At 31.1% G+C, this 15,974-nt stretch overlaps 2 protein-coding genes across 2 annotated transcripts; one reads left to right on the top strand and one right to left on the bottom strand.

Moving 5' to 3' along the window:
* Positions 1–807: 807 nt before the first annotated feature.
* LOC124452532 lies at positions 808–8,310 on the bottom strand. Its single transcript, XM_047003090.1, has 10 exons — positions 8,238–8,310; positions 7,994–8,107; positions 7,806–7,881; positions 7,531–7,590; positions 7,387–7,452; positions 2,197–2,319; positions 1,943–2,084; positions 1,772–1,873; positions 1,287–1,351; positions 808–840 (listed from the first exon to the last, which is right to left on the bottom strand). The coding sequence occupies exons 1-10, from the start codon at positions 8,273–8,275 to the stop codon at positions 808–810; spliced, it is 819 nt and encodes a 272-aa protein (XP_046859046.1). The 5' UTR covers positions 8,276–8,310.
* A 243-nt stretch (positions 8,311–8,553) lies between these two features.
* On the top strand, positions 8,554–10,794 carry LOC124452531 (enoyl-CoA delta isomerase 2-like). The gene is made up of 4 exons (XM_047003089.1): positions 8,554–8,676; positions 9,556–9,601; positions 10,428–10,570; positions 10,759–10,794. Exons 1-4 carry the CDS (start codon positions 8,656–8,658, stop codon positions 10,792–10,794), a joined length of 246 nt encoding a protein of 81 aa, XP_046859045.1. The 5' UTR covers positions 8,554–8,655.
* The last annotated feature ends 5,180 nt before the right edge of the window (positions 10,795–15,974 follow it).

The following is a 15,974-nucleotide window of genomic DNA, read 5'->3' as shown; positions in this document are numbered from 1 at the left end:
CAAAGATAACATTTATTAAGCTAAGAAATTTGAAAATAAATATATTTGAGTTATTAGCAAATAACAAGTCGAGAATTCATTGATCATACTCATTCCAATTGGTCTGGAACAACCATGACATTAATAATTTCGACCATCCAACGCTTTATCAAGGGCTATATTATCAGTAATTAAACATTAAACAATACAGTCATTGAACAATACAGTCATTAAACAATACAGTCATTGAACAATACAGTCATTAAACAATACAGTCATTAAACAATACAGTCATGAAACAATACAGTCGTTAAACAACACAGTTATTGAACAATACAGTCATTAAACAATACAGTCATGAAACAATACAGTCATTAAACAATACATTCATTGAACAATATAGTCATTAAACAATACAGTCATTAAACAATATAGTTATTAAACATGTTTAGGAACAACCATGACATTAATAATTACGACCATCCAACCCTTTATCAAGGGCTATACTAGAAAATCACCACCTCTTCTAACCATAACCAGCCATTTATTCAATGGTTTATCTCTAACAATTACCAGTCATACCCATTCAATAGACTACGTGTGATAAAAATTAATGCCCAACATAAAGTTCTGATTAGAGCCATAGAAATAGACCTAAAAAAGCAAATTTTAAAATTTAAATTTATTGTGACGTTTCGTAAACATTATTCTTCGTTAACCTGGACGATCATAACAAAAACAGTCCTTCTCAGGACTTTAATATTTACCATTATATTTACCATTATCAGGACTTTATTAACCTGGACGATCATCATTTACAGCAATCCACTAAACCTCCCTGCACACTGCACTAAACAAGTCCTAAAATATGTAAAATCATTTATCTTAAGGTTGTATTATGTGTGTGTATGTATGTGTGTGTATGTATGTGTGTGTATGTGTATGCAGATTAATAATTATGATTAATTATGACTTCACAAAATCCTTAGAAAGTGCTTAATATATATATATCAGGCACGTAAAGCAAATGGTGAATATGACTTTACTATTTTTGTCATACATTTAGTTTATACTACTTAATGTATGTACTGTAAGTATGTGGCTATGTATGTATGTGAGTATGAATGTTTATACCTCAATAGTCATAATTAAATTCAATTTGACCTGTTGGTTATCACCCTAATAGCTTTATAGAAGCTCCTGAACTTAGGCACAGGATGTATGGTAACAAATTGTGGGGTATTAGAAGGTTGAGAAACAATACGTGTATTTGTACAAAAAAGTTATTTTCACATAACAAAATATACTTCTTCAGGTTGCATCTCATGGTAGGAATGATCACTGAAAACAGACTGCATCATGGATGTGGATTCTGCATTCTTAAAAGAAATTCGATGAGATAAATATATTGTGTAAATAATCATTCACAAGTTTTAACAATATTTTTGCTTGTAAAGCTGTGCTGGTTAACATCCACATGTAATAAGAACAATGTCGAACAAGGGTCTTGTAAAAACACAGAAGGATGACTTCACAAGGGTTTGAAATGTACAATAAACTGATATTTAAGGATGAAGACATTTTCTCCCATACCACATGAAGAACTTTACATTGAAAAAATAAGCCAAATACAAATTTGAGACATTCACTACATGCAATGTCAGATTAATATGTAACAAGTTCTCACATCTTTGACAAGGGTCTTGAAACAAATAGTATGTAAGTGTAAGTCAAAATTTGGTGAAGCTGTTCAGACACCTTATATCCTGAAAGAGTAACACACAACACTTACTTTTTTCAATAAAATCTTTGGCTTCAATACCAAACTTTCTATCATACACAACCAGATATTTTTCCATTGCTAATATGTGTATGCAACTCGGATATGGTATATCTGACAAGTACAAAAATGTTGTTTGGCCTGTTTTAATCATTTCATTGCAGTAACATCTATTTTACATACCTTTTTGAGGATCTAATTGTATATTATTAGGTAGGGCATCAACAAATTGCTTTCTATTTGCATCACATGAGCAGCACAATATCCAACCATAGCCATCAAGCAATAGGTGGGGATATCGATGTACAAATACAAATGAATTATGCTGAAGAAAAAAATACATGCAGATTATAGCACCAAAAAAAGCGTATTGAGTAATATCATTTAGTTGGGTATATACCCAACATTGAAATTATGGAAATAAAATTTGACATCACCATAATTGTTCTTTTGTTTGCATTATAATCATGAACAACAAAGGATTGCTGACATGATACATTTGATGCAAAGTCAAACTGTAACAATAGCCCAGTATAGTGGCCAGTGGGTGACAAATGACTCTGAAAGAGCAAGTACACAGTAATTATTAATGTTCACTGTTTCAAAATATCTATTGTAATATATTTTTATGTTTGTTGAGCACATTTCTACCAGATGTTAATAAAGTTTTGCTACACAGTGTTTCATGCATAAGCAATCAACAAGCATATTGTCAATTTATAACACATTAAAAACATGACTAGTGGTAAACAGTATAAAGTATAACTGTATATGTGAGAACTACTTGACTATGTTGACATGGTTGTTTGGGTTCCTCTGTAATAATAGAGATAGATTTCTTGGTAAAGATATCTTCAGAGTTGTTGAGTCATGCTCATAAACCGCAGAGTTACGTAAAGGGAAGCAGTAAATACGTAGTTTGGTCAACCATTGTATCCGTTCCCATGCGGTTAACACCCGAGGAACAGTTAGTGACGTTAGTAGAATTTCCTTATATACCTTATATAGTTAGATTAGATGAATTATTTTGACCAATAATATTATTTGCTAATTGAAGAGAATATTATAAATACTGCCTTGTAAAATAATAAAAATCAGTTCATTCACTAAGTTTACTCGTTGTTGTTACTGTAAGAGAAAAGTATAATACGAAATTGAGATATGGCGAGTAACACGAACTCAACAGGTTATGGGCCCAAGAGAGGTTTGCTTTTCGATGGAAGCGAAAGCAAATACGAGTTATGGGAAGTTAAATTCTTGGGCTATATGCGTCTCCAAAAGTTGTACGACGTATTTATTGAATCTGGAGATGAGAGAGAAGAACCAGCAGCTTCAAAACTGGCTGACGCTTTTGCAGAATTGGTCCAATGCCTGGACGATAGAAGTTTGTCCCTTGTGATTCGGGAGTCGAAAGATAACGGACAGCGAGCGTTAGAAATCCTCCGACGTCATTATCAAGGCAAAGGAAAACCGCGCATCATCTCTCTTTACACAGAACTCACCTTGCTGAAGAAAAGTGACGACGAGACTGTCACAGATTATATATTGCGAGCGGAACGATCGGCAACAGCCCTAAGAGAAGCTGAGGAGCTAATTAGTGATGCGCTACTCATCACGATGGTTTTGAAAGGTTTACCAAGCGTGTACGACGTTTTCACAACCGTAACAGTTCAAAGAGAGGGAGAAATGACATTTGCAGAATTTAAGAACTCATTACGAAGTCAAGAGGAAAATTTAAAATCATTGTCGCCGAAAACTGAGGGAGGAGACAATGTTATGTTTTTGAAACCAAAATTTGAAGGAAATTGCTTCAAATGTGGGCGAAAGGGACATAAAAGTGCACAATGTCGAGTGAAGGGAAACAAGTGGTGCTCTATATGCAAGACCAAGACCCACGACACGAAAGACTGCCGAAAGACTAAAGAAACGTCAAAATCAGCGAAAGACGAACAGCGTAGTGACGGTGCACAGCAACACTCCTTTGTATTCGTGTCAAAGGACGAAGAAGAGACCGCTGAAGCAGACATAAAGGATACGGATCAGGCCAACTTTACTCTACTGGTGGACACAGGAGCTACGAGCCACATCATCAACGATAAGTCAAAATTTATAGACTTTGATAGTAACTTTAATAGTAAGGCGCATGTAATTGAATTAGCAGATGGCAGTAAAGCCAACGTAGTAGTCGGTAAGGGTACTGCGGAAGTCAAATTAGTTGACTTGCATGGGAATACGCAGGATGTATTATTAAGTAATGCTTTATATGTCCCATCTTACGACCAAAATATCTTCTCAGTAAATGCTGCCGTAGAAAAGGGGGCTAAAGTCAAACTAGAGAAGCACGATAAGCATGTACAGTGCCCTGATGGCACAACATTTAGAATAAGACAAAAAGGCAAACTGTACTATTTAAATAGCATATCCTCATCAAATAAAACTGCATGTTCTCTTTATGAGTGGCACAAGGTTCTAGGTCACTGCAACTACAAGGATGTTAGGAAACTAGAGAAGGTGGTTAAGGGGATGAAAATCACAGACTTGAGGGAAGTTGAGTGTGAGGTTTGTACGCAAGGTAAAATGTGTCAAACAAAAAGTAAGCAGGAAGATAAGAAGGCGGGAGGTCCTCTTGAGTTTGTTCACACAGATCTTGCAGGTCCTATAGACCCGGAAGGAAGAGAAGGGTTTAGGTATGCGCTGTCGTTTGTTGATGATTATTCAGGATTGAATATGGTTTATTTCCTTAAACATAAAAGTGACACACCTCAAGCATTAAAACAGTTTTTAGCAGACGTTGCGCCATACGGAAATGTGAAGCGCATAAGAAGCGATAACGGTACTGAATTTACAAGCGAGAAATTCGAGTCGATTCTTAGAGAAAACAAAATTAGGCACGAAACCAGTGCACCTTATTCGCCACACCAGAACGGCACGGTTGAGAGATCGTGGCTAACTTTATTTAACATGGCTAGGTGTCTTTTACTAGAAGCGCAGCTACCAAAATCCATGTGGACATATGCTGTCATGGCCTCTGCTTATATTAGGAATCGCTGTTTTAATTCGAGATTAAACAAAACTCCGTTTGAAGCGTTTACTGGCTCAAAACCAGACTTAAGTAAAATGCACGTTTTGGTTGTGTTTGCTATGGATATTCACAGAACTCTAGAAAGCTAGACCCTAGAAGTAAACAAGGTATCTTTGTAGGGTATGATAAAAATAGTCCAGCGTATCTAGTATATTATCCTGAGATTAATAAGGTAGAACGTGTAAGATGTGTTAAGTTCTTCAGGGAGGGTAGCAGGGAAATGCCAGAATTAGATGACGAAGAACTTACACCCCAAATAACAAAACTGCATGAAAGAAATCCCCAAACAGCCCAAGGAGACATTAGTACTCCAGAGACAGCTGGAGAATCTAGATACCCCACTAGGACAAGAAGTAAACCCAAATACCTTAATGAGTATGTTACCGGGGAGATTTTAGGGGAGGATACAGTCTCATATACCGTTGATTATTGTTATAGAGTATCCAATATCCCAACGACATATTCCCAAGCAATAAGCTCTGACGAAAGGTAAAATGGCAAAAGCCATGAGTGACGAAATGGAAGCGTTAGTCGAGAACGATACATTTGAACTTGTCCCACCCCCAACAGACAGGGACATAGTTGGGGGGAAATGGGTATACACAGTAAAAATAGGGCAAAATGAGGAAGAAACCCATAAAGCCCGTTATGTAGCGAAGGGTTACTCGCAGACACCCGGTATTGATTATAACGAAACTTTTTCACCAACTGCCCGCATGAGTTCAATTCGCGTATTGCTTCAACACGCTGTTCAAAATAACATGTTGTTGCATCAAATGGATGTAAAAACAGCTTATCTAAACGCCCCAATAGATTGCGAGATTTATATGCATCAACCCGAAGGGTATGAGCAAGTAGACAAAAACGGTAGAAAGTTAGTGTACAGATTGAAGAAGTCTTTGTATGGACTGAAACAAAGTGGTAGAAATTGGAATAACGTATTGCATGAACACTTAATCGGGAAAAATTTTAAACAATCATTAGTCGACCCATGTGTCTACACGAGATTCGACAGAAAGGATGTTACCATTATAATTGTATGGGTAGACGACCTTATCATTGTTGCGAACAATGAAACAATAATGCAGAGTGTTAAGAGAATTTTATGTGAACGCTTCAGAATGAAAGATTTAGGAGTATTGTCATGGTTCTTAGGAACTGAATTCAAATGTTCTGAAAATGAAATTACAATGAGCCAGCGGCAATATATTATTAAGTTACTAACAAAATTTGGCATGTCGGAGTGTAAACCCAAACCTACCCCATCATCTTCCGATACAAATAAAATGTTGCAAGATCAATCGCCTGAGTTAGAAGATCCGAGTCTTTACAAACAAATTGTCGGTAGCCTTATTTATGTTATGACAGGTACTAGACCTGATTTGTGTTTTATCGTAACAAAGCTATCTCAAAAGATGTCAAAACCGACGGAAGCGAACTTAGTGGAAGCAAAGCATGTCCTTAGATACTTACAGAATACGAGCGATCAAACAATTACTTTTAGAAAATGTGAAAATGCTTTAAAATTGGTTGGTTTTTCTGATTCTGATTGGGCTGGCGATGTAGATGACAGGCGTAGTATTTCAGGTTACGGTTTCAGATTGAGTGAGAACAGTGGTTCGGTTTCTTGGAGGAGTAAAAAGCAGTCCACAGTTGCTTTGTCAACTTGTGAGGCTGAGTATATGGCATTGACGGAGGCTATTCAGGAAGCAAAATTTCTGAAACAATTGTGTGTTGATTTGCGTATTTGTAAGAGTGGTGAACGTGTAGTGTTGAATGTTGACAATCAGGGTGCAATTAACTTAGCTAAGAACCCAATGTACCACAAAAGATCAAAACACATAGATATTAAATATCACTTCATAAGGACTGAAATAAGGGCTGGTAATGTAGAGATTGTATATGTAGCGACACATGAAAATGTGGCTGATATATTTACGAAAGCTGTAAGTAAGATTAAATTAAGTAGATTCAAAACATTTATAACTGGTAAATAGATATTAATTTGTAATTTAGTTAATGAGCAAGTGGGGGTGTTGAGTCATGCTCATAAACCGCAGAGTTACGTAAAGGGAAGCAGTAAATACGTAGTTTGGTCAACCATTGTATCCGTTCCCATGCGGTTAACACCCGAGGAACAGTTAGTGACGTTAGTAGAATTTCCTTATATACCTTATATAGTTAGATTAGATGAATTATTTTGACCAATAATATTATTTGCTAATTGTAGAGAATATTATAAATACTGCCTTGTAAAATAATAAAAATCAGTTCATTCACTAAGTTTACTCGTTGTTGTTACTGTAAGAGAAAAGTATAATACGAAATTGAGATATGGCGAGTAACACGAACTCAACAAGAGTCCTACAAATAAAGACCATTATTTAATTTAAAATGTGTACAGACTTTTAATAAATGTTGAAATAATGCATGCCTTCTTTAAATTACTTCAAATTTTTTAGTTATTTCTAGTGAAAGCAGTCTTACATATAACCACTTCCAATGACTTTTCATGAGAAACAATATCAATATGTACATTAAAAACCTGTGTTTTGGTGGTTAACTCTTGGTGCTTGTCATAATTTTCAGCAATATCTTCACTTTGTTCATTCTACATATAAATGAAAAAAAACCCATAAACATAGCGTATTTTTATATCTACATAGTTTTACAATATATGTAAACTTACCAAATCCCCAAATTCATTTTCTTGTTCAAAAAATTGAGATTCATATGACACACTGCTATTCTATTAACATATATGACATTGTGATTAAAGGATGTAGAGAATCCAGACTTGAAATTGGAAAATGTGCTCCGAATAAGTGTTTTTCCTTACACCACATTGTGGGCATAAATAAATTTGTACACATACTTTTGTTAATATAACTGTGGTAATAAAAATAAATTAATATGAAATTGTGCAACCAGAAACAATAAAAAGAACACTTTAAAAATTCCTACCGCATCATCTTTTTGTGTGTTTCCTTTCCTCTCCACGTTATTGTAAAAGAAGTCATTTGAGCGTCTGAATTTCTTCCTGAATTGATAAATTTTGCAAGTGTACCCAAAAATTAATACCCCGATATATAAAAACCAGTACTGCACGTGTTCTTGGATTGACAAAGTTAGCCTAGAATTAGTCTAAGTACCATTCTCCCAGCCAGACTTCCCGATAGATATTTAAAAAAGTACTAAGCATAGTACTGAGTGACTGAGCCCTGTTGATCGATTGCCTTGCTTCGAACTTTTGATGTTGCAAACTCCTAAAAAATATGAATACGCGAAGAAATATTGTCCTCATACATGAACTTTGAAAAATGTAGTAAATGGAAGCCCTGAAATTTCTTCTTAAGCTGCACCAGTCGGATAATATACACGATATAGTTAACATACCACTTGTTCAGAATACGCCTTTTTGAAAGCATGTCCATAATTATTCACTATCATCCATTGTAACCACTATCAACATCCTAATGTCATTGGTCAAAAATAGTCACATGTTTGATTTACTTTTGCCTTTCATTCATGTCATTTCTAGATATCAATTTTCTCATTCGTCCAACGTTCAATCAATAATAAAAAAATATTTATTGTAAATTTTATTATAGCAAATGAACGTGACGCCAAGAGTTTGTAAATCATATGCAATTTTTCGTCGTGGTATAGTGAACTATCTATCTCGACCTTATTTAAACCTAAACATTTTTACGAAGATGGTTTGAAGTTCTCTGCAATCTCTCACCAGTTTAAAGAAGCAAAAGACAAAGTAGGATCTTTAACTCAAGATCCAGGGAATGAATTGAAGTTAAAGATGTACGCCCTTTTTAAGCAGGTATTTTACGATTCATAAAGATATTGTATCCGGTTTTTACATAAAGCTTGAACATTAGTTGTTGTATCTCCTAACTACAAGCTCTTCAATTAAATGGTGACTTTAAATTTTTAAGCACAATGTGCATCATTGCATTTGAATCACATTTTGCAAAGGCACAGTGAATTTTTCAATTATAACTGTTCACACTCCCACCATATAATACAATCAAAGTTAAAATAAGACGAACCCAAATAACAATATACATTTCCAGGGTTCTTTAGGCAATGTAATACACCAAAGCCTGGGACTTTGGACTTTGTTGGAAAGGCAAAATGGAATGCATGGAACGATTTGGGTGATTTATCACAGGTGAATATTTAGTTTAAGAAAGGCTGCACTTATGTTATAATGAACATTCAATATGTATCTAGTTTCAAACATCACCAAAGGACTGTATCTTTCAACAATTTTATTGAACACTCTCACAAGTCTTACTAAAATCTATCGTCATCAAATTATTTACAGTAAAAAAGTTGTTTTGTGCAAAGTTGACAGCACACCGTTAATTAAGAACTGAGTGTGTGGGTCTTCTGGTAATTATGAGTACCTACCGGAACATACAGCTAAAATATCTGCATGTAAATCTGTGCTTTTCAATGGTTTTAATATACATAGTTTCTCTCCAAGCCATGCATTCTGAATTATATCCCCTATTTGTATTTACGAAGAATTCCTTAACATTTAGGAGAGTAAAATCTTGTACTTAACATTCTTAGTATTGGTGATGCAGGAAAAAAATGCAAATTTACCATTGATTCTCTATCAAATACCTATGTACTTTTGAAAAAAACTTCTATTGCATGTAATGAATACTTTTAAATTGAACTTTTCCTTTAGGTAGATGCACAAAAACAGTATATAGCACTTGTGGAATCTTTACTAGGTGATTTTGAATTTTGCTGTGTATTATAAACACAAAGCTTTTCTGCAAAATATTCTGTATAAACATCATTTCCCTGTTGTGTACATGTCCTTCTCAACATTGAACTATAGAACAGATTTTTTGACTAACAATGTTTTTAACATTACAGGAGTAAGTTTGTTATATGTCTACAGTTTTTTTTTGTTTTTTTTAAACCTGTCTTAGTTAACTTTAATCACGATTTTGATTAAAAAAAAGAAAAAATTAAAATTTAATTAAAATTATAAACTACAACATACAAATATAAATGTTAAAAACTAAATCAAAGATAACTAACATCAATGTTTAAAATATCCATGATAAAGGGACAGTCAAGTGTAAGACAACTTTCCCAATAACCTAGGTCAATATTTAAAGTATGTTCGCGAGTTGAGGCAGATCGACTTCCTCGTATCGCAGTAATTGCTGACCTAATCAGTGCGAAAGACAGTTTACAACGCATCCACGCTAGCCTGATGCCATATTGCAGCTTTCTCTTTTCTGCCAGCAGATCAGCTAGCCGCTTATAAGCAATTGCCGTCTCTTTCCCCATACCACCTGATGTTGAAAAAACCAGTGGTGTAAAAGCAGCATATTCAATCTCTCTTACTCGATCACCATATTCCCTTTATATGACTACAGTTATTAAAGTTAAATATTGTTGAAAAGGTTTGACATGCAAGTGAAACACCTTAGTCATTCATTAAGGAGATGAAACATCTTTGAACTCAATCTCTTACACTTTTGGGCTGTTTAGTCCAAAACAGTTATTGCAAATTTATTCAATATTTCTTAAATGTAACTTCAGGACAAGAATCCAAGACCAACAGCCAACCCAACAAAGACATTAATACATCAAATGAGTTTGAAAATATTCTTGTCTCTACTGATGGCGGTTTGAGGACAATCACAATGAACAGGCCTGATAAATACAATGCTTTGACCCCAAAGGTTTGTTGTTAACTACTAGAAAATCATGCTCCAACAATAGACCACCTCTTCTAACCATAACCAGCCATTTATTCAATGGTTTATCTCTAGCAATTACCAGTCATACCCATTCAATAGACTACCTCTTCTAACCATGACCAGCCATTTATTCAAAGGTTTATCAAGATTTTCTTCGACATTTCCACCAGCTGCTGGTTCAGTTCATTAAAAACATGAAAATATGAAAATATGAAAATATTATAAAATTCATATTCAAGGTGGTGTGGCCTATATTTTTTTTTAAAAGTTCTTTTTGATGAAGAAAATGTGTTCAAATGCATTAATTACAGTCTTTTGACGAAAATATGGAAATATGACAAAATTAATTTTTATTGGGGTGGAATCCCTACTTTTGTAAAAGTACTTTTTGTTGTGGATAACGTGTTTAAATGTATGAGTTATAGTCTTTTGATCAAAATATAAAATAGGTTAAAATTCATTTTAAGTGGGGGTGGAATCCCTATTTTTGTAAAAGTTCTTTTTTTTTGGAAAATGTGTTCAGATGTATGAATTATAGTCTTTTGATGAAAATATAAAAATATGTTAAAATTCATTTTCCGCGAGGTGTGGACTCGATTTTCTTGTAAAAAATCTTTGATATGGAAAATTTGTAAAAATTCATGAGATATAGTCTTTTAGTGAAAATATGAAAATATGATAAAATTCATTTTCAAGAGGGGGATGGACTCGATTTTTTTGTGAAGGTTCTTTTTGATGTGGAAAATGTGTTCAAATGCATGAATTATAGTCTTTTGACAAAAATATGAAAGTTTTAAAACTAACATTTTATTATAAAAACTGTGTTGTTTTTAAAATAAGTGATATTATTACAGAATAATCTAATAACGTGTTAAAATAATGATTTTTGAAGAACTTTAACAAAAAAAATTTGATTAACATATTTTATTTAGAATTAATTGCCTTAATATAATTGAAGACATAAACTTAATAAATTGAGCCTTTTATTAAAAAAATACCTATAAAAGTTCATAATATTCTAATAACAATTAAATCATGAGTTGTGCACAATTTTACGAAAAATATAAGACTAAAATTTTTTTCTCAAATTGCTCTGATGATTTATAAAATTTTCAATAAAAAGGATGAAAAAGTTTTAAATCAGCATTATATTATAAAAAATATATTGTTTTGAAAATAACTATATTATTACAAAATAATCTAACGCTAAAACAATGATTATTTGAATACTTTTATTGTGAACTTTTATAGGTTTTTTTTAAGACACTAAGTTTTTTAATGAAAGCCTTAATTTTTTAAGTTTATGTCTTCAATTTTATTAAGGCAATTAATTCTAAATAAAATATGTTAATCAATTTTTTTTGTTAAATTTCTTCAAAAATCATTATTTTAACGTTATTAGATTATTTTGTAATAATATCACTCATTTTAAAAACAACACAGTTTTTATAATAAAATGCTAGTTTTAAAACTTTTACAAAAAAACGAGTCCACCACTGCTGAAAATGAATTTTTTCAAAGTTTCATAATTGTCATCAAAAGACTATAAGTCATGTAATTAAAACATTTTGCACATCAAAAAGATTTTTTACAAAAAAATCGTGTCCACCTCCTCTGGAAATGAAATTTTCATATTTTCATATTTTCATGAAAAGACTACAATTAGTCTATAATTCATATAATTGAACTCATTTTCGACAATAAAAGAACTTTTACAAAAATGGGGAACCACCCCCCTCAAAATGAATTTTAACATATTTTTATGTTTTCATCAAGACTATAATTCATGCATTTTAACATATTTTCCACATCAAAAAGATTGTTTAAACAAAAATCGAGTCCCCCACCTAGAAATGAGTTTTATTATATTTTCATATTTTCATCAAAAGACTATAATTGATTATTTAACACATTTTCCACATCAAAAAGATTTTTACAAGGAAATCGAGTCCACACACCCCCTGAAAATGAATTTTATCATAGTTTTATATTTTCATCAGAAGACTTAAATATATACATTCGAACACATTTTCCACATCAAAGAGAACTTTTACAAAAAAATCGAGTCCATGAAAGTGAATTTTATCATATTTCCATATTTTTATCAAATGACTATAATTAATGCATTTGAACACAATTTCCACATCAAAAAGAACTTTTACAAAAAAAATTCGAGTCCATCCCCCCTGAAAATGAATTTTATTATATTTTCATCAAAAGACTATAATTCATGCATTTTAATATATTTTCCACATCAAAAAGATTTTTTACAAGGAAATCGAGTCCACACCCCACCTGAAAATGAATTTTAACATATTTTTATATTCTCATCAAAAGACTATAATTCATATATTTTCCAAAACAAAAAGAACTTTTACAAAAATAGGGATTCCATCCCCCTCAAAGTGAATTTTATCATATTTCCATATTTTTATCAAAAGACTATAATTAATGCATTTGAACACATTTTCCAAAACAAAAAGAACTTTTACAAAAATAGGGATTCCACCCCCCTGAAAGTGAATTTTATCATATTTTTATATTTTCATCAAAAGACTATAATTCATGCATTTTAACAAATTTTCCACACAAAAAGAACTTTTAAAAAAAATTGAGTCCACCCCCTCTCCTAAAAATGAAATTTTCATATTTTCATATTTTCATGAATTGTAATTCATGCATTTGAAGACATTTTCCTTATCAAAAAGAACTTTTACAATAATAAGGATTCTACCCCCCTGAAAATGAGTTTTATCATATTTCCATATTTTCATCATACTATAATTAATGCATTTGAACACATTTTCCACATCAAAAAGATTTTTTACAAAAAAGTTGAGTCCAAACCCCCCCCCCTGAAAATAAATTTTATCATAGTTTCATCAAGACTATAATTCATACATTTGAACACATTTTCCACAACAAAAAGAACTTTTACAAAAATAGGGATTCCCCCCCTGAAAATGAATTTTATCATATTTCAAAATTTTCATCTAAGGACTATAATTTTTGAGTTTGAAGAGATTTTCCACAAAAAAAGGTCTACAAAAATAGGAATTTCAGCCCCCTCCTGAAAATGAACTTTATTAATTTTCAAAACTTTCATTAAAACGCTATAATTTATGCATTTAAACACATTTTCCACATCAAAAAAAATTTTACAAAAATAGGAATCACACACCCCCTGAGAATGAATTTTATCATATTTCAAAATTTTCATAAAAAGACTATAATTTTATTCATTTGTAGACTTTTTCCACAACAAAAAGAACTTTTACAAAAATAGGAGTTCCAAGCCACCCCTAAAAATGAATTTTATCATATTTCAAAATTTTCATAAAAAGACTATAATTTTATTCATTTGTAGACTTTTTCCACAATAAAAAGAACTTTTACAAAAATAGGAATTCCATCCCCCAAAAAATGAATTTTATCATATTTCAAAATTTTTATCAAAAGACTATAATTTATGCATTTGAACACACTTTCCACAACAAAAAGAACTTTAACTAAAGTAGGAATTCCACCCCCCCTGAAAATGAATTTTATCATATTTCTAAATTTTCATCAAAAGACTATAATTTTATTCATTTGTAGACTTTTTCCAAAACAAAAAGAACTTTTACAAAAATAGGATTCCAACCCCCTGAAAACGAATTTTATCATATTTCAAAATTTTTATCAAAAGACTATATAATTTTTGAATTTGAAGACATTTTCCACAAAAAAAGATCTACAAAAATATGAATTTCAGCCCCTGAAAATAAATTTTATCAATTCTAAAAATTTTCATCAAACGACTATACTTTGTGCAATTGAAGACATTTTCCACAACAAAAAGGACTTTTACAAAAATAGGAATTCGACCCTCCCTGAAAATGAATTTTAGCCTATTTCAAAACTTTTATCAAAATACTATAGTTTATGCATTTGAACACATTTTCCACAACAAAAAGAAGTTTTAGACCATAACTGCTTTCTATTTCTCGGTTGACTTCACTCTCATTAAGATCTTTGCAAGCTTTTGTTCACATTTTAAAAAGATGACATACTTAATAATAGTTTTCCACAAGTGACTACAAGAAATTCACATAATGTCACTTATTTTTAAAACAGCAGAAGTTTCATAATAAAATGGTAGTTTATAAACTTTTCCATCATTTTTATTTTAAATTTATAAAAACCAAGCAATCTTTTTACTAAAAAATTCTAGACTTATTTTTTTAGTGAAATTGTGCACAATTTAATATTTTATTGTTATTAGATTATTTTGATCAGTAATAGGTATTTTTCAAGACACTAAGTTTTTTAATAAAAAATTATATTTTTTAAGTTTTTTTGTCTTCAATTTTATTAAGGCAACATATTTTAAATGAAAAAGTTAATGCAATTTTTTTTGTCAAAATTGTGCAAAAATCATTCTTTTAACGTTATTAGATTAATTTGTAATTATATCACTTATTTTTAAACCAACAGATTTTTTATAATAAAATACTAGTATTTAAATTTTTATTGTAAATTTATAAAAACCAAGTAATTTCAAAAAGAAGTTTTAGTCTTACATTTTTTAGTGAAATTGTGCACAATTCATGCCTTTGTTGTTATTGGATTATTTTGACCTTTTATAGGTATTTTTCAAGACACTAAGTTTTTAATAACGCTTCTATTTTTTAAGTTTTTTTGTCTTCAATTTTATTAAGGCAACATATTTTGAATAAAAAATGTTAATCCAATTTTTTTGTCAAAGTTGTGCAAAAATCATTATTTTAACGGGATTAGATTATTTTGTCATAATATCACTTATTTTTAAAACAACAGAATTTTTATAATAAAATACTAGTTTTTAAACTTTTTCATCCTTTTTATTATAAATTTATAACAACCAAGTAAATTCAAAAAGAAGTTCTAGTCTTACATTTTTCGTGAAATTGTGCACAATTCATGCTTTAATTATTATTAGATTATTTTGATCAGTAATAGGTATTTTTCAAGACACTAAGTTTTTTTTAATAAAAACTTCTATTTTTTAAGTTTTTTTGTCTTCAATTTTATTAAGGCAACATATTTTAAATAAAAATGTTAATGCAAATTTTTTGTCAAAATTTTGCAAAAATTATTCTTTTAACGTTATTTAATTATTTTGTAATTATATCACTTATTTTTATAACAACAGAGTTTTTATAATAAAATGCCAGTATTTAAATTTTTATTGTAAATTTATATAGAAAAAGTAATTTCAAAAAGAAGTTCTAGTCTTACATTTTTAGTAAAATTGTGCACAATTGTGCACAATTTTGCACAAATCATGCTTTAATTATTATTAGATTATTTTGATCAGTATAGGCATTTTTCAAGACACTAAGTTTCTTTAATAAAAACTTCTATT

This window comes from Xenia sp. Carnegie-2017, unplaced genomic scaffold (assembly GCF_021976095.1).
Source record: "Xenia sp. Carnegie-2017 unplaced genomic scaffold, XeniaSp_v1 HiC_scaffold_25, whole genome shotgun sequence".
NCBI lineage: Eukaryota > Metazoa > Cnidaria > Anthozoa > Malacalcyonacea > Xeniidae > Xenia > Xenia sp. Carnegie-2017.
The sequence above is the reverse complement of the archived record's forward strand: the minus strand, read 5'-3'. Positions and strand labels throughout refer to the sequence as shown.